Source organism: Pristiophorus japonicus, chromosome 18, assembly GCF_044704955.1.
Source record: "Pristiophorus japonicus isolate sPriJap1 chromosome 18, sPriJap1.hap1, whole genome shotgun sequence".
Taxonomy (NCBI): Eukaryota; Metazoa; Chordata; class Chondrichthyes; family Pristiophoridae; genus Pristiophorus; species Pristiophorus japonicus.
The window spans coordinates 26,408,638-26,430,754 of NC_091994.1; the positions used below are offsets into that span (position 1 = coordinate 26,408,638).

Genomic DNA, 22,117 nt, shown 5'->3' on the forward strand with positions numbered 1-22,117 from the left:
ACTGCTAATGAGCCAGGAACACTTGCAATTTTCCTGTTTGTTTTGGCTCAATAGGAGTAAGCAAAATATGCTTTAGTGGGAAATATTAGTTACAAGTGGTGAATTTGAAGTTTGCATTAAATTCTCAACCCATTCACATTTCTTAAAGTAAATATAATTCTTCTACCTGTTAGGAACTTTTGTATATTTTTATTCCACCTCTTTTGTGTGGCCCCTGACACTCATTATGGCAGACTGAAAGCCTGAAATTAGCAGCTTAAAAGATGCAAACACAATATGCAGCAGTACTTGGCTAGTATTGTATTTCTGAAATTGTTAACTGATCTGGATCAGCATCAATGACCTGAGAAGGATGCTAATCTGATTTATCCCAATGTCTGAGGTCATGTGCCAGGTTTCCAGGCAGCATAGGCGAAGGAATTAAAATCTAAGATCTGTCTTTATAACCAGGAGAAATATTTAACTTTCTTCACTATTTCGAAGAAGAGCAGGGGAGTTATCCCCGGTGTCCTGACCAATATTTATCCCTCGATCAACATCACAAACAGATTATCTGATTATTATCACATTGCTGTTTGTGGGAGCTTGCTGTGTGCAAATTGGCTGCCATGTTTCCTACATTACGACAGTGACTACGCTTTCAAAAAAGTACTACATTGGCTGTAAAACGCTTTGGGACGTCCGGTGGTTGCAAAAGGCACTATATAAATGCACGTTTTTATTTCTAAAAGGGTCAAGTAGAAAAAGGACATTTTGCACTTGTGACACATTTTCCCTATTTGGTCATGCACGGTTACATTAAACATCCAGATGTCAGGTATAATTTGGCCAGATGCAAAGTAAGAGTCTTTGAGCGCTACACAACAATATGCCTTAGCCCCAATCTCCCAGGAACATTCCTATTTCCCACAAGAACCATCCTATGACACATCTGACTGACACTGCCAATTAATGTGGAATATAAGAACATAAGAATTAGGAACAGGAGTAGGCCATCTAGCCCCTTGAGCCTGCTCCGCCATTCAACAAGATCATGGCTGATCTGGCCGTGTACTCGGCTCCACTTACCCGCCCGTTCCCCATAACCCTTAATTCCCTTATTGGTTAAAAATCTATCTGTCTGTGATTTGAATAGGTTCAATGAGCTAGCCTCAACTGCTTCCTTGGGCAGAGAATTCCACAGATTCACAACCGTCTGGGAGAAGAAATTCCTTCTCAACCCTGTTTTAAATTGGCTCCCCCGTATTTTGAGACTGTGCCCCCTAGTTCTTGTCTCCCCGACCAGTGGAAACAACCTCTCTGCCTCTATCTTGTCTGTCCCTTTCATTATTTTAAATGTTTCTATAAGATCACCCCTCATCCTTCTGAACTCCAACGAGTAAAGACCCAGTCTACTCAATCTGACATCATAAGGTAACCCCCTCATCTCCAGTATTAGTCTAGTGAATCATCTCTGTACCCCCTCCAAAGCTAGTATATCCTTCCTTAAGTAAGGTGACCAAAACTGCACGCAGTACTCCAGGTGCGGCCTCACCAATACCCTGTACAGTTGCAGCAGGACCTCCCTGCTTTTGTACTCCATCCTTCTCGCAATGAAGGCAAACATTCCATTCACCTTCCTGATTATCTGCTGCACCTGCAAACTAACTTTTTGGCTACTTGCATGTTATGGGTACATGTCATGAGGAACTGGGTTGAGACAATCCAAATTTATTTGTTTCCTGTCTGTTGCTGGAAAAGTCCTATCCATCTAGTAAGTCTGTTCTGAATTTAAATACATGTCCCAGAAGTAGTTGTTGAGTGGGAACGGGAGTCAGCCATTCAGATCCTCGTGCCTGTTCCACCATTCTGTTGGATTATAGCTGATCTGTAACTTAACTCCATTTATCCACCTTGAGTCCATATTCTTAATACCCTTGCCTAATAATCTACCAATCTCCGTTTGGAGTTTTTCAATTGAACTAGCTTCAACAGCTCTTTAGGAGGAAGGGAAGAAAAGAGTTCCAGATCCACTACCTTTTGTGTGAAGAACTGCTTCCTGACATCGCCTCTGATTTTAATTTTATGATCCTTGTGTGATTTATATTGGAACACTTCTTCCTTACCACCCCCTCCCCCCCCCCACTCCACTATTACATAACAAGTAACATTTAAGAACAGACAGGCTAAAAAGCTTAAACATTTGGTGCAAATTACTACTTTTTTTGCAGAATGATAATGATCAAGATCTTATTACATGGCGGAGCAGGCTCCAGGGGCCTGATGGCCTACTCCTGCTCCTATTTCTTATATCCTCATCTCCCGCGGATCATAACATATCATGGTCTTATCTGTACATGCCGAGAAACTTGGACAATGACCACATTTTATGCGTTTCCTTCAAAGTGGACCAGCTATTTGCTTTGACTTGTGTTTCAGGCTGTTAACCTTGGAGAGCGACTTCTGGCCACATTATTTATCCTGTCGCAAAATATTCACAATTCAATTTATCATTGAGGGGCAAAGGAAATGTAGATATAGCAGCCCCTCATGATGGCATGCATTTGAGTCTCGTATGTAGTCCATTTTCAAACAAGGGACGTGTTCTGTTTTTGTGATGGCTCCTACTGTAAACAAACCCCCAATGGTTGTAGTTAAATCCAGTTAGTTTTTCATAAAACAATCCGATTGAAACAAACTTCCTCTGACTTGGGTGTGCAACTTTCACAAATGTTGCATTTTATCTCCCTCAGTCTCCCTGCTCTTTCCAGCCAAGAGGATGGGCAAACAGCCTCCTCTTATTGCCAAAGGTGCTAAGTGGAGCACAAAAGCATACTGTAGAGATTCTTCTCCCAAATCTCGTCCCTTCCTGAATGCCTACCTTATGAGGCTGAAGTTTAGTGCTTGCATTAAAAAATGTTGGTTACAATTTGCATTCTATTCATTTTCCGATAAATCCATTTTATAAGCGAACATAAGAACATAAGAATTAGGAACAGGAGTAGGCCATCTAGCCCCTCGAGCCTGCTCCGCCACTCAACAAGATCATGGCTGATCTGGCTGTGGACTCAGCTCCACTTACCTGCCCGCTCCCTTTAACCCTTAATTCCCTTATTGGTTAAAAATCTATCTATCTCTGATTTGAATAGGTTCAATGAGCCAGCCTCAACTGCTTCCCTGGGCAGAGAATTCCACAGATTCTGAACCCTCTGGGAGAAGAAATTCCTTCTCAACTCTGTTTTAAATTGGCTCCCCCGTATTTTGAGGCTGTGCCCCCTAGTTCTAGTTTCCCTGACCAGTGGAAACAACCTCTCTGCCTCTATCTTGTCTATTCCTTTCATTATTTTAAATGTTTCTATAAGATTACCCCTCATCCTTCTGAACTCCAACGAGTCAGGACCCAGTCTACTCAATCTATCATCATAGGGTAACCCCCTCATCTCTAGTGAATCGTCTCTGTACCCCCTCCAAAGCTAGTATATCCTTCGTTAAGTAAGGTGACCAAAACTGCATGCAGTACTCCAGGTGCGGCCTCATCAATACCCTGTACAATTGCAGCAGGACCTCCCTGCTTTTATACTCCATCCCCCTCGCAATGAAGGCCAACATTCCATTCGCCTTCCTGATTATCTGCTGCACCTGCAGACTAACTTTTTGGGATTAAATCCCCAGGTCTCTCTGCACCACAGCATGTTGTAATTTCTCCCCATTCAAATAATATTCCCTTTTACTGTTTGTTTTTTCCCAAAATGGATGACCTCACATTTTCTGACATTGTATTCCATCTGCCAAACCTTAGCCCATTCGCTTAACCTATCCAAATCTCTGCAGCCTCTCTGTGTCCTCTACACAACCCGCTTTCCCACTAATCTTTGTGTCATCTGCAAATTTTGTTACACTACACTCTGTCCCCTCTTCCAGGTCATCTATGTATATTGTAAACAGTTGTGGTCCCAGCACTGATCCCTGTGGCACACCACTAACCACCGATTGCCAACCCGAAAAGGACCCATTTATCCCGACTCTCTGCTTTCTGTTAGCCAGCCAATTCTCGATCCATGCTCATACATTCCTCTAACTCCGCGTACCTTTATCTTCTGCAGTAACCTTTTGTGTGGCACCTTATCGAATGCCTTTTGGAAATCTAAGTACACCACATCCATCGGTACACCTCTATCCACCATGCTCGTTATATCCTCAAAGAATTCCAGTAAATTAGTTAAACATGATTTCCCCTTCATGAATCCATGTTGTATCTGCTTGATTGCACTATTCCTATCTAGATATCCCATTATTTCTTCCTTAATGATAGCTTCAAGCATTTTCCCCACTACAGGTGTTAAACTAACCGGCCTATAGTTACCTGCCTTTTGTCTGCCCCCCTTTTTTAAACAGAGGCGTTACATTAGCTGCTTTCCAATCTGATGGTACCTCCCCAGATTCCAGAGAATTTTGGTAGATTATAACGAATGCATCTACTATAACTTCCGCCATCTCTTAATACCCTGGGATGCATTTCATCAGGACCAGGGGACTTGTCTACCTTGAGATCCATTAGCCTGTCCAGCACTACTCCCCTAGTGATAGTGATTGTCTCAAGGTCGTCCCTTCCCACATTCCCGTGACCAGCAATTTTTGGCATGGTTTTTGTGTCTTCCACTGTGAAGACCGAAGCTAAATAATTGTTACGGTCTTGGCCATTTCCACATTTCCCATTATTAAATCCCCTTTCTCATCTTCTAAGGGACCAACATTCACTTTAGTCACTCTTTTCCGTTTTATATATCGGTAAAAGCTTTTACTATCTGTTTTTATGTTTTGCGCAAGTTTACTTTCGTAATCTATCTTTCCTTTATTATTCATTCTTTGCTGCCATTTAAAATTTTCCCAATCTTCTAGTTTCCCACTAACCTTGGCCACCTTATACGCATTGGTTTTTCATTTGATACTCTCCTTTATTTCCTTGGTTATCCACGGCTGGTTATCCCTTCTCTTACCGCCCTTTTTCACTGGAATATATTTTTGTTGAGCATTATGAAAGAGCTCCTTAAAAGTCCTCCACTGTTCCTCAATTGTGCCACCATTTAGTCTGTGTTCCCAGTCTACTTTAGCCAACTCTGTCCTCATCCCACTGTAGTCCCCTTTGTTTAAGCATGGTACGCTCGTTTGAGACACTACTTCCTCACCCTCAATCTGTATTACACTCATTCCGAGAGGATCTTTTACTAGGAGATCATTTATTATTCCTGTCTCATTACACAGGACCAGATCTAAGATAGCTTGCTCCCTTGTAGGTTCTGTAACATACTGTTCTAAGAAACAATCCCGAATGCATTCTATGAATTCCTCCTCGAGGCTACCCCGTGCGATTTGATTTGACCGATCGATATGCAGGTTAAAATCCCCCATGATTACTGCCGTTCCTTTTTCACATGCCTCCATTATTCCCTTGATTATTGTCTGCCCCACTGTGAAGTTATTATTTGGGGGCCTAAAGTAAATGTTGGTACCTTAGAAGATGAGAAGGGGGATTTAATAATGGAATTACAGTATTTGAAATCCAAGATGGCAGTCAAAGGCCTTTATAAAAAATATGTAATTGAAGGCAAAATATTGGGGATTTCATTGTGAACTAGAATTGTTAGTTCAGCTGCTGTAGGTCCGATGAGAGAATCTATAAATGAGGCACTCTGTTTAATTCTGATTTACATCACTGGTCTGTCGTTGCCAAAAGATTAAAAACATCTATGTGCTTGATAGATATCTAACTTTTCTGGTGTGAAATATGGCTTAGTTGCATAATGGTTGGAAGTCCTTGCACATTTTTGTTTTTGTTCCTTTTCTCCAATGCACTTGTTTCCAGCCTCTTCACAGGCTTGCACCAATGCCACTTGGTGACCTACTGCTAGAAACTGCACGAGGAAGGCCAAGGACTTTAATTCGTATCTTGTTCTGTAAGGAAGCACTTGTGCTCGATACTGGCCAAAGATGGCATGTTGAGATTAGCAACCTGCACAAGGAATCTTGGGTGTGAATCTGTTCTATCACTCGACCAACTTTAATTAAACATTTTACTTTTTAAACATTACTCATTTCAACTTGTTTTGAAAGGAATAAAAGTTTCATTTTTTGGGGGGCGGGGGGCAGAGATTATACGCATGAAGGTAGGCATGTATACTGCTTACGCATATACTGATTTATTGGTTGCATCCTTTGCTTATTGGATTTGTAAGTATAGCACAAGGGGAAAGTCTTAAACCAGCATTAGTTTCATGATGAGCCTTTCCAATACCTGTTGTGTTTGTGATTGAGATGAGGGTCTAGCAAGGGGGCGGATAAGAAGATTAGAGTAATTGTACTTGGTTTAGGGGCATCGTGCTGTGGCTGATTATGCCATATGTCTTCGTAATTTAGTTTTTTAATTTAATTTATAAAATCCAGTTTTCAGGCTGACTTGTAGCACTTGCTCTGTAGCCAGCTTACCTTCAACGTTTAGAAAATTGGTGAATGAGCTTTGTACAGCTACATTTTTCTCTTGCAGAACTACCCAATACACAGTGTGCCATCAACAGAAGTTAATGGGAGTCTTCCTTCTATGCCTGGTTTCCACTGTTCCAATAATGCAGGTTCAGCTGCATACGGAGTTTCATCTCACACACCACCAATCAGTGGGACAGAAACCATCATGAGTATGTATGGCTTTTTAATGCATAATTGCAGCCCGTCTCTTGATCTGTTTAGGATTGTGAAGTAAGCGCATTGTCCTCCATATATTGATAGAAAGAATAGATGTAGGATCCTAAGGATAACTTTCAAATCCCGGCACTACTTTCCACATGCATGAAGCAGACTTTTGTTGACATGCTTTCTGTGGCCAATGTATTTATCATTTGAAGAGCTGAAACTTCCAGTGCCAACCAAAGTTTATGCAGTGGCACCCTCACTGTCATGATAGCTTTTGCATTGTTGTACTGATTGTCAAGGCCTAGATCTTTGAATTTCTTTATCACCACCGTAATTAAGGATTTCAGTCAAGTTTCAGTATGTCTACTTTCTTTTTGTGCACATTCTTTGCAAAGAAAATCACTGCTGCATTCGCAAAGCAATCCCACTCCATGTTGGCTGAAAAATGTGAAATTCCTCGAATTGCATTAAATTCAGTCCAGTGACTAAGGATATCTTCTCAGTCAGACAGCTCACAAGAAGAAAAAAACCTCCCATGAAATTCTGTTTCATGCTGTTTCATTTGTTTTAGTCTCACTTTGAAGCTGAATTAGTTTATGCATTTCAATAAAACGAGAGTTTAAAAAAAATCAATCCTAGTTGAAGCTGACCATTAGATCCAACATCCAAGCTTGATTTATTTGAACCAATATAAGCTGTACTTTGCATATGTTTAAAAATGTTGTTTTACTCTACAGTATACATGGGGCTAAATTATTTTTAAATTGACTAAAATTGTTAATGTTTTGATTAGTCATTAGATGTGGTGAGAAACACAAGCTCCACAAACTTGCAAAACTCTAAGAAATCTTTCACTATAATAATCATAAAAAGAGGTTGCAATTCATGAGGTTAATTTCATCTCTGGTTTGATTTGGCCGTAATTCATTTTACAACATGAAAGGGCTAAAAACACATTTAGCCGAGGACTATAGCATATAGAGGCTGGCTTTAAGGCAATATTTTTGATGTATGAGATAATAGTATGCAAGAATGGCTCCCTATCAAAGCAAGCTTATGAAAAAACACATTGGGGTGGGGCGGGGGAAGAAATGTGAGCCCTTGTGATGTGCTCCATTCCACTGGCCACCTAATGCAACCATTTCTGGTCAACGTCAGTGCAAAACCCCATCTTTACTCGGACAGATCTCGAGCCTCCCTCAATTTGAATTGCATTTCTGAAGAAAGTAGCTCGGGGAAAACTATTGTAGAGTTTGCACGTGTGACTTGCCTTTAATACAGATGAGAGTAATGTTGGGCCTAGTTAACTCGAGGCCGCCTAAGTTCAGCACAGAAATTTCTCAAGTCTACATTTTGCATTTTTGTCAAACGTTTGAATTCCAATTGGAATGAGAGATTATGAATCCATCTGTTCTGTTCCACATTTTAAACGGAATATAATTTCTGTATAAGCAGAAGGGTAATACAGTATTTGAAAATTAATTTAACTGTCTTGTGGAAATGGTGACGAAGCCTGTCACGAAGCAATGATAATTTGTTGGTTAGACAACTACTAACAGTTGTGAGGAAAAGATTCCTCCTGGAACCATGGCATTCCATACAAACATGTGTTATATGGAATAACTGCTGTTTCTTTGCCATAAAATTTCTCTAAATCATGTTGAGTAATTCATTTTCATTATAAATTACTGTGGCATTGGGCACAGGTTCCATTCGCGAGAATTGCACATTGCACACGGATACAAATAATGTGTATTCCCCTTAATAATCTGTTTCTCTGCCCCCCCCCCCCCCCCCCCCCCAGATGATCTTAGTGTGATGTTGACCACTTAATAATAAATCTTATCCTCTTCTGTCTACCTTCTTTTCTCTTAACCCACCTAAGAGCTGCCATACAAGTCTGAGGCTGGTGGGTTCTTCCATGTTTTTTGTTGCTTTTCCTCTGTAGTTCTTGATCCTGTTCTACACATGTCAAGAATGTGCTTTCAGATATTAAAACATGTTTTCTTTAAATTCCTAGTTTTTAAAAAGGGGAAAGGATTATGTAATGCTAATGTAGATTTCTTTACTGTTCCACTGCTGCATTTCTCCTGCTGGTGATCACAGCTGAAAATGACCACAAGGCCAATAGATGTGAGTTGGGAGGGGCTGTGCAAGTTGGAAGTGCTTAAAAGGATAGGCATCCTTTGTGATTTCTCCTGCTTTTATGTAAACCTCATTCACTATAAAGTAAATACATCGATCCCACACGCAAAGGGAGTGTAGGTCACAGGTAGGACAACAACAATTGTAACTGATCCTCCAACCCACACTCCTTTTGAGCACAAGTTGGCTATAGTGTGCGATTGGTAAATTGCCCCTTCTATGTGAAGATTAATTCAATAGTTGAGTACTTTCAGTATGAATATGTGCAATAGTCGATATATGGTGCAATGTATAATCTTGTAGGAGATCTCATTTGTTGGTTGTCATCTGTTAATGCATGTGGAGGTACTTGTGGTTTTCTGGGTTGTATACCTCTAATTGGTACAATAGTTTTGATAAACTTGCATAACAATTCATCTTTAAAACAATTAATACTTTTTAATGCCTTACATAAAAAAGATTTCTCAGTAATGGAGCACAAATGTTAGGGGTGAATTGAGGAATGGCCTTTTCACAAGATGGATCAGAGCAACATTTGAGAATAGTGTGTTGCACTCTCAGATTTTGGGTTGCGTGAAAGTAAGCTTCCATGATGTCCTGATAGTGTGTTGCGGTGTCCTGGCTTTAAAATAAGATGTTAATATATCTGATATAATGGCTCTGTCGATTTTGTCAATGTTGGTGTGTTCATATGCATTAGCTTGTTTCCTTTCCCTTTTTTAAAGGAATTACCATCTAAACTTGGGGCTTTTCAGACTTGTCCTGGCCTCATCATTAACATTGCCATAGTTTGTTGAATTTGGTTAATGAAATTAACTGCTTTATTTTTTGTTAGCCGTATTTGGTTATGTAAGCATTATCTGTGAATTTATTAATGGGATAGCCTAGTCTTTAGGAAATAAATGGTACGAGTATTGTTTAAATAAGTGTATGTTTCTGTGAAATAAAATTGGAGGGACTGGTGTGGTTTATCTGAGCTTCAGATACAGCTGTTACCGTAACATAAAATATTTACTGTATTTACCTGCTGGGTTTCCTGTTAATGTATCTATTCTGGTTTTAGCTAACCGAGGAAGCTCAGCTGGCAGCCCACAAACCTGTGATGCACTGGGAAAGGCTCTAGCCTCGGTAAGCTTGCATAATAAGTCATATTTTAAAGTAAGGATTTAATTAACACTCTAATTAACACGAGCACAGCTTATTGCTGGATTAGAATTTTGTATGCAGCTAAATTTAGAACGTTTGGAATGTTTATTTACCACATTTCTGGTGCCAGTGTTCAGTGTGGTTTTAACTTCAAAAGGAGGGTGCTATTAGGTAAACTGTCCTTGTATTAAAAAATAAGAAGTTCATTTTGGGCCTTGTCCTATTTTCCAGATCTATTCACCAGATCACTCCAACAATAACTTCCATTCAAATCCATCAACACCAGTTGGGTCCCCACAGGCAATTGCAGGTACATTATTGTTTTATGTTAGTTTTTCCCTGTGGTTTAAGATTCACGTGCTCATTTGCAGAAATGCTAAGGTTTAGTATCTGTCTAAATTGTTAATCTGAGTGTATACATTATTCTTCAGGATGATGGTGCTATTGCACCATCCAGTGTTCAAAATTGAAATTGCAGCAGTTTTTAAATGACGCATAATAGGATACAAATAATTAAGGGGCTTTCACTACTCGGTAATGTAATGTAGTGCCATCTTTGCTAAAAGTTCTAGGTCTCTGAGTGGATCCAATGTGAATTAAGCATACCACAGGTTTTTTTTAAGATTGTATATTTTGCACTGAATAAAACATGCAACTTGACTGGTTGTCTTTGTCATTTTGTAGGTTCAGGTCAGTGGTCTCGATCTGGAGGCCAAGGTGCATTATCACCAAATTATGAAGGGACGCTACATACCCTGGTAGGTTTTTCAGTTAATGCCTATGTATTTTGGTTTGCGACATATAATTTACATAGTGTGTAACATCAATTTTAATTCACTTCTATGCATTCATTGAAGATCCACTCAATTAATATAATTTGAAAGAAAATATATAACCTATCATCATCATAGACAGTCCCTCGGAATAGAGGAAGACTTGCTTCCACTCTTAGAATGAGTCCTTAGGTGGCTGAACAGTCCAATATGAGAGCCACAGGTGGGACAGACAGTCACTGAGGATAAGGGAGGGTGGGACAGGCTTGCCGCTCATTCCTTCCGCTGCCTGCGCTTGTTTTCTGCATGCACTCGCCAATGAGACTCGAGGCGCTCAGCGACCTCCGGATGCACTTCCTCCACCCAGGGCGGTCTTTGGCCAGGGACTCCCAGGTGTCAGTGGGGATGTCGCACTTTTTCAGGTAGGTTTTGAGTGTGTCCTTGTAACGTTTCCTCTGTCCACCCGTGGCTCGTTTGCCATGAAGGAGTTCCGAGTAGAGCGCTTGCTTTGGGAGTCTCATGTCTGGCATGTGGCCTGCCCAGCGGAGCTGATCAAATGTGGTCAGTGCTTCAATCCTGGGGATGTTGGCTTGTACTATTCTTTTGTTGGCACATTGAGGTTTATGTTCAAACTAAGTATTTAATTGAGCTCATAGCAACAATGAGCAGTGAAACAAATTTGTACATTTTTTTAAATATTCACGGGATGTGGGCGTCGCTGGCAAGGCCAACATTTATTGCCACCCCTAATTGCACTTGAGAAGGTGGTGGTGAGCTGCCGCCTTGAACTGCTGTTGTCACCCTCCATTTAGCTGTCTGATAGCAAGACTTGTGTAAGCTGTAGAAATAGGAGTAGTCCATTAAGCCCCTTGAGCCTGTCCTGCCATTCAATTAAACCATGGCTGATTTGTACCACAACACCGTTTACCCACCTATGCTCCATATCTATCAGGTCAATTCAAATTTTCAAGACTAACATCCACAGCCTTTTGGGGAAGAGTGTTCCAGATTTCCACTTTGTGGACAAAACGCTTCCTGATTTCACTCCTGTGGCCTCGTCTATTTTTAAGATTGTGTATCCTTGTTCTAGATTCTCCTAGCAGAGGAAATAGTTGATCTGTATTTATGCTGTTGAATCCCATTACCATTTTATACACCTCAATTAATCACCCTCAACATAGTCAGTGCTTCGATGCTGGGGATGTTGGCCTGAGCAAGAACACTGACGTTGGTCCGCCTATCCTGCCACTGGATTTGCAGGATCTTGCGGAGGCAGCGTTGGTGGTACTTCCGTGTTTTGAGGTGTCTGCTGCACATAGTCTATATCTCCAAACCATATAGGATGGCAGGTATCACTACAGCTCTGTAGACCATGAGCTTGGTGCCGGTTTGAGGTGCTGGTCTTCAAAAACACTCTTCTTCAAGCGACCGAAGGCTGCACTGAAGGCAGTGTTGGACCTCATCGTCTGTGTCTGCCCTAGTTTGACAGTAGGCTCCCGAGGTATGGAAAATGGTCTGCGTTGTCCAAGGCCTTGTCGTGGATTTTGATAATCAGAGGAGGCGATACTGTGTGGCAGGGGCAGGTTGGTAGAGGGCCTTTGTTTTAGGGATGTTTAGTGTAGGCCCATGCTCTCGTACGCTTCGGTGAAAGTGTTGACGATGGCTTGGAGTTCAGCCTCAGTGTGCGCAGACGCAAGCATCGTCCGCGTGCTGTAATTCGATGACTGAGGCTGGGAAGACCTTGAATCCGGCCTGGAGGCAGTGGAGGTTCCTGTTTGTTCTGTAGATTAGCTCCACTCCAACAGGGAGCTTACTGAGGGTGAGATGGAGCATTGCAGCAAGGAAGATTGAGAAGAGTGTTGGTGCGATGACACAGCCTTGCTTGACCCCCGGTCCGAATGTGAATTGGGTCTCTGGTGGATCCGTTGGTCAGGATTACAGCTTGCATGTAATCGTGAAGCAGGCAAAGAATGGTGACAAACGTTTGAGGGCAGCTGAATTTGTGGAGGACGCTCCATAATCCCTCATGGTTGACAGTGTCGTAGGCCTTTGTGAAGTCAAAGAAGGCCATGTACAGGGGTTGGTGCTGTTCCCTGCATTTCTCTTGGATTTGCCGCGCGGTGAAGATCATGTCCATTGTGCCCCTTAGTGGGCAGAATCCGCAGTGCGACTCTGGGAGGAGCTCTTCAGCCACAGGGAGTAGGTTTAATGTTCATTCTCTGTTTCTACAAGTGTCTGTTTGGGCTACAGTGGCCCTGTCCACTAGAACCTCCCCTCAAAGTCCCTCGGCTTAATCACCACCTTTTCTGTTTTCAGAAGTCTAAACACACTTTTTTTTGATGTGCTGTAAAGCGCTTTGGGACCCAAAGTTGTGAAAGGCGCCACAGAAATGCAAGTTTAAAAAAAAAATTTTAAAAATTGAAACCCTCTCCCGTTCCTTGGAAGGCATGTAAAAAAAAATCCCACGATATTTTGAATGGCCCACGCAGCCCCCTGAAAAACATGCAGGGGACATTGGTTAATAGTGTAAGAAATCAAACCACGGCCTGACATCGAGCACACCTTGAATGGAATTTAAATATAGTGAATTTGATTGTCGTCCCATCATAGATTGGTTCCAATATAGACTTCCATTTTAACTTTTTCTGTTCTGCTTGGTGCCCATCTTGTTGTAAAGTACTCTGACATTCCTCACCTTTTGTGGGAGCGCTATGTAAATGCAAGTTGTGTTCACCCCTTGTTACTGGAGTATCCACAGGTTGGGAATGCTGGCTAAAATGTATTGGAGGAAATATAACTAGTAAGAGGGGCTCCGTTTCATTAAAACCCATTTTTACTGGTGATCGATTTCTCTGCACGCTGTTTTGGGCGCTAGTTCTAGAAACACTTTTTTTTTTAAGTACGTACAGCTCCTGGATTTTCATCGTGTCCCATCAAAGCACTAATGATGTGAAATGAACTGGTAATGCAAAACTATTAATTCCTCCACCGCAATGATTTCAATGTCCACATTGAAATTTGAGCGTGCTGTGTCGGTGAAATGATACACGACTGGGAACTTGACTTTTGTATTCTAATATCTGAAAATTAAAGCTCTGTGCTGTTTATTGTCCCACCTTCAAATCTTTGATATTTTCACAATTTGCTACTCTGCTTTTAGGGATTTCTAGCTTGCAAGACCAATTCATGTGAATAAAATGTCTAAGTTTGAGAAAGAAGTCAACTCAGTAATATAAAACCTACTGGTGGGTACTTAGTGTCTATCATGGTTTTGTATTCGCTTTGAAGGGAAGGAATTGTTCTTCACATGAGGATCTTGCTTTTAAAAAACCTAAACTGAATATTGTCATCAAGCCAAACTTGATCTATCTCATCAGTGAACTTTCTTTGTAATTAGGAGGTAATGAAACATTTTTGAAAGCTGTTTTCTCTGCTCCTGAAGGCACTCTGTTGCTGAATGCTGGTCCACTGGTGCTAGCTGCCCTCTGGTACTTGCCCACATTGCTGTTCTACATTGAGACTAGAATTTTGCCCTAGCCCAGAGGCTCTGAGGCTGTTCCAGCTGAGCCTGGATAACTCAGCAGGAAATCTAACTGGAGACTTTCAAGTCTCTGTTTAGCTTCGTACCACATCATGCAGTGCTTTTTTTTTTAAACCAGAAAGGCGTCTTGCGTTCTTTTTGTTTTGCCAGTACAAGTAATGGTCATAAACCCTCCTGACCGTTGTCCTGCTTCCATATCACAGGCTCCTGCTTAGACTGTTCCCTCCTGTGTTCCGGTTGGATATGCAGTGAACGAGCTGAGAGTAACCCTCTGGGAAAATGTTACCTGCATAATTCCTAATCACTTAAGTGCACTCAATGTTTGCATTGCTCTAAAATAGATGATGTAGTGGTGTCACACAATTTGTAGGTACCTTTACCTCCTACGGTACATAAGGAAGGTTCATTAACAGACTATAGTACTGAAACTTCAAACTGTCCCAAGTCTCAATAGCAACCTCATAACCCCATTTACAAAATGTAATTCTGCAATCTGATCAGAAATTCCTGTCATCGCGGGGCCTTCAGCGCATTAAAGGAGCTGTTGTTTTAATTTTATTAATTATTTGCCTTTGTCCCTCCTAAGAATAGCTCTTTTTAAGTGTTTTAAATTTCATGAAATTTAAATCTGAGCATAGAGTGTCGTACAGTGACTACTCTGTCTCTCTACCACATGCCACCAGATAAACTGTTCCCCACACAAGAAAACTGCCACTGGGATCAATGAAATAGTGGGTATGTTTCTGGACTAGTAATCTAGAGGCCTGGACTAATCATCCATGGGACGCAAGTTCAAATCCCACCACGGCAGCTGAGGAATTTAAATTCAGTTAATTAAATAAATCTGGAAATAAAAAGTTAGTATCAGTTATGGTGACCCGTGAAACTACCGGATTGTCGGGAAAAACCCAACTGGTTCACTAATGTCCTTTTAGGGAAGGAAATCTGCTGTCTTTACCTGGTCTGGCCTATGTGACTCCAGACCCACAGCAATGCGGTTGACTCTTAACTGCCCTCTGAAATGGCCCAGCAAGTCACTCTGTTGTACCAAACCGCTATGCCAAAGTCAGAAGGAGTACCTTCACCACAAGGACTGCAACAATTCAAGAAGGCAGCTCACCACCACCTTCTCGGGGCAATTAGGGATGGGCAATAAATGACGCCCACATCCCTTTTTTTTTTTAAAACAATTGTTCAAGTGTTTCAAGATAGAAATGCTCGTGATGGCCCTCTTTCTTCGCCCCCCCCCCCCCCCCCCCAAACAGCTTGACCTCTTTAGAGCAATAGGAAGAAAGAACTTACATTCACATAGCACCTTTCACAACCTCAGGACGTCCTAAACCACTTTACAAACAGTGAGGGACTTTTGAGGTTTAGTCACTGTTGTAATGTAGGAAATTATCTTGTAGATCAGTAATGGATTTTTTGTTACAGAATTCCTTAAATCTTACTTTTCAAATGAGTACAATTTTTGAGCTTTTAACTCTGCCTAATTTGCTGCAATTGTCAAAAATATTTGGAGCTGTACTCTCTAATTAACATTAATAAAGAAAGCTTTGACCACTTCATTTCTTTTCACGCAGCAAAATAAAATGGAGGATCGACTAGACCGACTGGACGATGCCATTCACGTGCTGCGAAGTCATGCTGTTGGCTCAGCAACTGCCATGCCTGGTAACCATGGTGACTTGCACGTATTAATAGGACCATCGCACAATGGCCCAGTTGGAGGTATAGGCACAGGATTTACACCCCCAGTGCTGGTGTCGGCCAACAGACATTCTATGGTGAGTTTTTTCTCAGTGACCATGTTGATCCAAGTTTGATCAACGTTACAGGGAATGGGGATGGATTTCTATACAGAAGTTGGTAGGTCAAGTTTTTTTTTTATCGCAATGACTGCTTCAAAGTGAATTTTCCTATTTTTAAATATATGGATAAATCACTTGTTTATTTACCATTATCCACATGGTCAATTCTAGTTGAGACTCTTTTAATCATGTGTTCCAAGTGTTAATGCTTCATCCAAGTCACTTTCTTTAAAAAAAAAAGTTGTATAAAATATCTGAGCAACGCTAGTTTTTGTATTTTAAAATTATGTGGAACTGATCACTTTTTTTTTAACACAAATTCTCGTTTCAAAACTCTTTTGATCTTCCTCCATATGCAAGTAAGATCAACTTCCAAACTGGTGAATCGGGGGACGATGTCCCTTTTTAAGCCCTCCTTCCCCTTGGAGCACCTGAGCTACTCTGCAGGCCTGTGTTGCAGCCTTGTTCTGGATCCGCCCCCACCCCCCTCTATTTTTGTTTGCAACAGTGTTCAGCAGAGGAAAATATTCTTTGGTTGCTGCATGGCTCTCTCCACATTTAATTATTTAGCAGTTTAATCAATATTGTGAAAGATCTTGTAGGTTTTTTTAAAAAATCTCTTTCTTTGTTGCTCCTATTTTTTCCTTTGACTTTTCTATGTTGCCATTTGGTTGAGATGTGCATCAATTAGAACCATGGTAAGACTCGAGTTCACCCGCGGCCAATCAATATGTATATTGGTTTGTGCCATGGGTTAGATTCAAATTTTCAAATCCAGCAAATAGGCAAGACACATCATGTAACTTCCTGCAATGCACAGACTGTCCCAAACTCTCAAGGAAGGTTTGCTGTAAATACTTGACCTGCTATGGCCAGCTGAGTAAGTGTAAATATAGAATCACAGTGTCAACCATGAAGTATCAGTTTTATCGTTGTATGGATTTGTTTTTAGGAGGAGTTTTGTGTTGAAATTCTTTTGAGTTAAAACCCGATTCTGTGAATTAAGTGTGACCAATGTTGGTGATCCATTTTTGAAAACTGGCTCACCTTCCTTGGAGTCCAGATTAAATGTCCAAATCACTAATATGAACATACGTCAGTAATATAGATTTGGTACAACTACTGTCACACTCCCTTCTTAGCTGATTGGTGCTACGTGGACAGGATAAGTATCCCTGCCAGTTTTTCTTAATATGGAGCATTCTGTTACATTGAGGGATATATTTAGCACCCTGGTGAGAGTTTTGGTTACGTTCCAGTGTAGTTAAACTACTTGAATTAAAGAGGAAAAAAAAGGAACTTGCATTTATATAGCACCTTTCATGACCTCCGAGCATACCAAAACACATTATAGCCAGTTAAATCTTTTTTGAAGTGTAGTCACTGCTGTAATGTAGGAAACACAGCAGCCAAGTTGCACAAAGCAAGGTCTCACAAACAGCAATTAAATGAACAGATCTTTTTTTTTAAACTGGTGTTTGAGGGATAAATATTGGCCAGGACACCAGAAGAACTTGCTCTTCTTCGAATAGTGCCATGGAATATTTAACATCCACCTGAGAGGGCAGATGGGACCTCGGTTTAACATCTCATCTAGCAGTGCAGCACTCCCTCAGTACTACACTATTTTTATACAGTTCTACAGTCTTTAATTCTGTTAGATTCCACAAATTTGTTACATTTCTTCTTTGTAGATTTTCCCCTTTATGCCCTTTTACCATTTGTTTTTCGAACCATTCAGATTGTGCAAAACTTTGTTCCTAAAGCTCGCTTCTTTTGATGCAGGTTGGAGCTCATGAAGAAGGCTCAGGAATACCTAGCAACCCTAGTGTTCTGCCTACTCGTGTACTGCCATCACAGTCCACTGCACTGTCGGACCTGAACCGACCACAAGAAACTTACAGTGGTTAGTGTGGGCACTTCTTAACAAAGCATATCAATATATTTGGGTTGCACTGTATACTTACTTACTAACTTTAAAGCGGATGTAAATATAGTCAAACACATTGCAGGTTAATGCCTCATCACCTGGTGAGTTACTGGCCTCAGCTGTGCAGTTAGGAGATAAAGCAGGATTGAAGTGATTTACTGCATGAAGGCTGAGAAAATGGAATCCCTATGGGCAGCACTCAAAGCTTCTAGACCAGTTGTAGACCAGCAATAGTGGAGACCTGAGAGCAAGTTGTTCCTCTGTTCTTGTGGGAATGCTGTGATCTAAAGAGGAGAATTTCCATTTTTAAGCCGCACTTTCTTTACTGTTTTTCATCAGTGCATGATGTAGGCAGCTCAATACAGTTCAAGAATAGAGTAACCAAGATTGTTAGCTAAAGATATTGCATTGTGATATCTTCATCAAATGATTCCGATACTTCAATAGGGGTTGATGATTTGTAGTTTTGGTCAAACAGTCATTGAATTCAACTCGATAGGATAGGTCTTTGACCTCCTTCAGGCAGCTTATCTCCTGCTTGATGGGCATTAATACAAGTAAAAGCAGTACAATGTTTTCTCTCCACCCTTTCCCTCCCTAAGCTTACATTGAAGGTTTACATGGCTCACACCTCCTGTTGAAGGTTGTTCTCCCTTCTGAGATGTGGGGATGGATAGTCTTGGTGTTGAGTTTTTTCCTGTAAAAACAAGAAACCCACGGTATGAAAAGAAACAGCAGTGTTCTGAAGTCTTAAGAAGAAAGATGATGTAACTCCCTTGCTCACAAATCCAGAAGTAAAAGACTTCCTTGTCCTTTCAAAAGCTCGCTCTTCCAAAGTCTTGCTTTGCTTAACTAGGCTCCATCCCTTTTACAACCCGGAATCACAAACAGAATCCAATGTTATCCCACCAATTCTGGCTCGCATGACTAGTCACGTAACCACTCCCTTCTTAACTAGCTACACTTGGCTATAAATCTACCTCCTCCTAAGGATTCTAGTAATTCCCTCGTAACTTGGTAGAACCTTGACTCATAAAATAGATGTACAAGTAATTTCCACATAGATTACGCAAATCCAATAGGCACTTATCAGACATGCATTCACAATACTTTCACTTGCATGCTCAGTACAAACCACAAGATACTAAAACTTCCTTGGTCACAATTCCTGAAGTAAAAGACTTCCTCGTTCTCCTGAATTGTTTTCTCCGCTGAAGTCTCTCATGTCTGATGGCAGCTTGTGATATTCCTTTTCAAAACTAAACTGTTGCCACCCTATCATTTAATGGTATTGCAACCTTAAAGTTACTTAATGATCATACTTGTAAAGTTAGGTCAAAGCTGAAACATTACCAAATGTTCTCCTCAAATCCATCTGTGGCTTTCATTTCTAGTTGATAATTTACATAAGAGCATAAGAAATAGGAGCAGGAGTACGCCATACGGTCCCTCGGGCCTGCTCTGCCATTCGGCCCCTCGAGCCTGCTCTGCCATTCAACACAATCATGGCTGATCCGATCATGGACTCTGGTCCACTTCCCTGCCCGCTCTCCATAACCCCTTGTTCCCTTATCGTTTAAGAAACTGTCTATTTCTGTCTTAAATTTATTCAATGTCCCAGCTTCCACAGCTCTCTGAGGCAGCGAATTCCACAGATCCACAACCCTCTGAGAAGAAATTTCTCCTCCTCCTCAGTTTTAAATGGGCGGCCCCTTATTCTAAGATCGTGCCCTCTAGTTCTAGTCTCTCCCATCAGTGGAAACATCCTCTCTGCATCCATCTTGTCAAGCCCCCTCATAATCTTTTATGTTTCGATAAGATCACCTTTCATTCATCTGAATTCCAATGCGTAGAGGCTCAACCTTTCCTCATAAGTCAACGCCCTCATCTTAGTAATGAATCATCTTTTCATCCTATTTTAGGAATGACCAGTGGTCTGCAGAGATCAAGTGTTAGTCAGTCGAGTGCTGACATTAAACGAGAAGAAAAGGAGGATGATGAAAATCACAATTCCTCAGGTTCAGAAGACAAGTCAGATGATGAGAGGAAAGATTCCAAAATGTCATCAAGGGCATCAAGAACCAGGTATTATTTTCTTGTCCTAGAATATTCTTTTCCAATTTCCTAGTTTTGAGTAATTCTCGAGTAATTCTCTTTTTAAAAACTGCGCTATCGTATTTGGGTTTACCTTATTTTACAAATTTATAATTGATTCATTTAGAACAGAGACTATTGCGTAGAAATATGGAAGCTGTAAACGGGAAGTGTTCTTTTTCTTTAATCATCCTTTCGCTTTGAGTCCCTCAGCTCCATGGTAAATGAAAATTTGTGGAAAGTTTGGGTAAAGTCAGCAAGACATTGACATCTGTGGTGATTCTTTCATCTGTACCCATTTTGGCCATGTGTATTTTCTGACCAATACAGCAGGCTGCTTATGGTGATTCGGCAGTAATATTGTTTTGTAACAATTGAGATGTTATCAACCAAGTTTGACACTTGTGGAAGTGCATGCTATATTAGCGCAAGTTGTGCATGTGTATATAAAATGTCATACCACTGTCAATGGGGACATTTAAGCAATTGATTGCAAATTCATAAGAGGTGTATGTTTTGTATTCTTAGAGGTGAAATGGTAAGTACTTTTTTTTACTTATTCTGCCTGTACTCCACAGTGACTTATTGGGTGAATGTACATGTTGTATGGAGTTCTGTAGATCAGAAAGGTTTCAGGTTTGGTCCTTGGTCAGTGTTGATTTGGCTGATTATGTACCCAGTACTACTTGACTTGACTAAAACCCTAGCTGATATGAGAGTCACAGATCCTATGACTTTTCACTCTCCTTGTTCCATCGTCCTTTCCGTAGGAGGTCTACATTAAGCTCCTTCTGTTGCAAAGGGAAGGGTACAGTAATTTGGATGTGTGTTTGCAGAGAGTGATTTGCTTGTGATATTTATAATTTTGATTAATTCTGAATTTCTAAATTCAGTTTATGTACTCAGTACTACTTTATATAAGAATTATAAAACTCCAGCTGAGTGTAGCAAATGCAAAGAGCTCAACTTGCAAAAATCCTGCTAGCAGATTGAACATCTTAAAACAAGCTGATCTTCCAGCTGGGACTTGGCAAACTGTGCTCTTTCTCTTTTTGGGCACTCAGCTGGAGCTTTGTAATTAATGAGTACTGTGCACGTGGATTGTATGTAGAAATTTTGAGTGGATCCAAAGCACTTTTTCATCATTGACATCACCCACCTTTACTTGTCCCACCGCTATAGAAACGGAATCTCCAATGCCTCACGTGAATCACTAATCACTAGTGAGGACAGCTAAGCAAAATGTGGCCATGTCCAGTAATGATTTATAGTGTAATTGTTATGGGATGTAAGATTGTACAAGACAGTTTCTGTCCATTTCATTGAAAATAAACTTGATTTAACAGCTCTGTACTACTTTCACAACACTAAATATAAAGAGAGCAGTATTAAAACTAGAGGAGACCATAATGTTTCCTAGGTACACATTTTAAATGGGGAAATATTTTGCATTTCAATCTGAGTAAAACTAAATGCTATTTTGCTGTTGACTGCCATGTGGCACTGAAATATTTCCACTTTCCTTGTTTATTCAACTTGTACATAATGATTTAAGCTGCCATCTGTAGGGACTGGGGAAGCATTGGGACATTGTCCTTTTTAAGACTTTGACTATTTTGGAGCCATTTTAATATGTAGTCTTCCCCGTCGAGACAATAAACTGAGATGAAATTAGTTGGCATTTGGTAAAGTATGAACTAGTAAATAAATGTCAGCACTGATTTGTTAAAGGCAAATCGTGTTTGACGAACTTGATAAAATGGAGGTGTTTGATGAGGGTACTGCGGTTGATGACGTGTATATGGACTTTCAAATGACGATGTGATAGTTTCACTTATGTTAAATCAAAGACATTGTGTCCAGAAAGAGAGTTTGAGGTCAGAGGATCAAGCACACGTTGGTGCAGTGACAACTTTATTTACTGATGTCAGTATGGACAATATTACATTTCATGCAGAGCTTCTGCAGTTTTTGCCTTTTACATGGCTGTATGTCTGACAGTCCAAGGAGTCTT

The 22,117-nt window shown here is 40.7% G+C and overlaps 1 protein-coding gene across 4 annotated transcripts in view; it reads left to right on the forward strand.

Moving 5' to 3' along the window:
* The window catches only part of LOC139228614 (transcription factor E2-alpha-like), a 143,104-nt gene that overhangs the window by 108,032 nt on the left and 12,955 nt on the right, over positions 1–22,117 (forward strand). For all 4 annotated transcript variants that reach the window (XM_070859793.1, XM_070859794.1, XM_070859795.1 and 1 more), the window contains exons 11-17: positions 6,521–6,668; positions 9,872–9,936; positions 10,186–10,264; positions 10,639–10,712; positions 15,852–16,055; positions 17,865–17,985; positions 19,932–20,094. In XM_070859793.1, the coding sequence (XP_070715894.1) occupies positions 6,521–6,668; positions 9,872–9,936; positions 10,186–10,264; positions 10,639–10,712; positions 15,852–16,055; positions 17,865–17,985; positions 19,932–20,094 (854 nt within the window). The remainder of the gene's footprint in view (positions 1–6,520; positions 6,669–9,871; positions 9,937–10,185; positions 10,265–10,638; positions 10,713–15,851; positions 16,056–17,864; positions 17,986–19,931; positions 20,095–22,117) is intronic.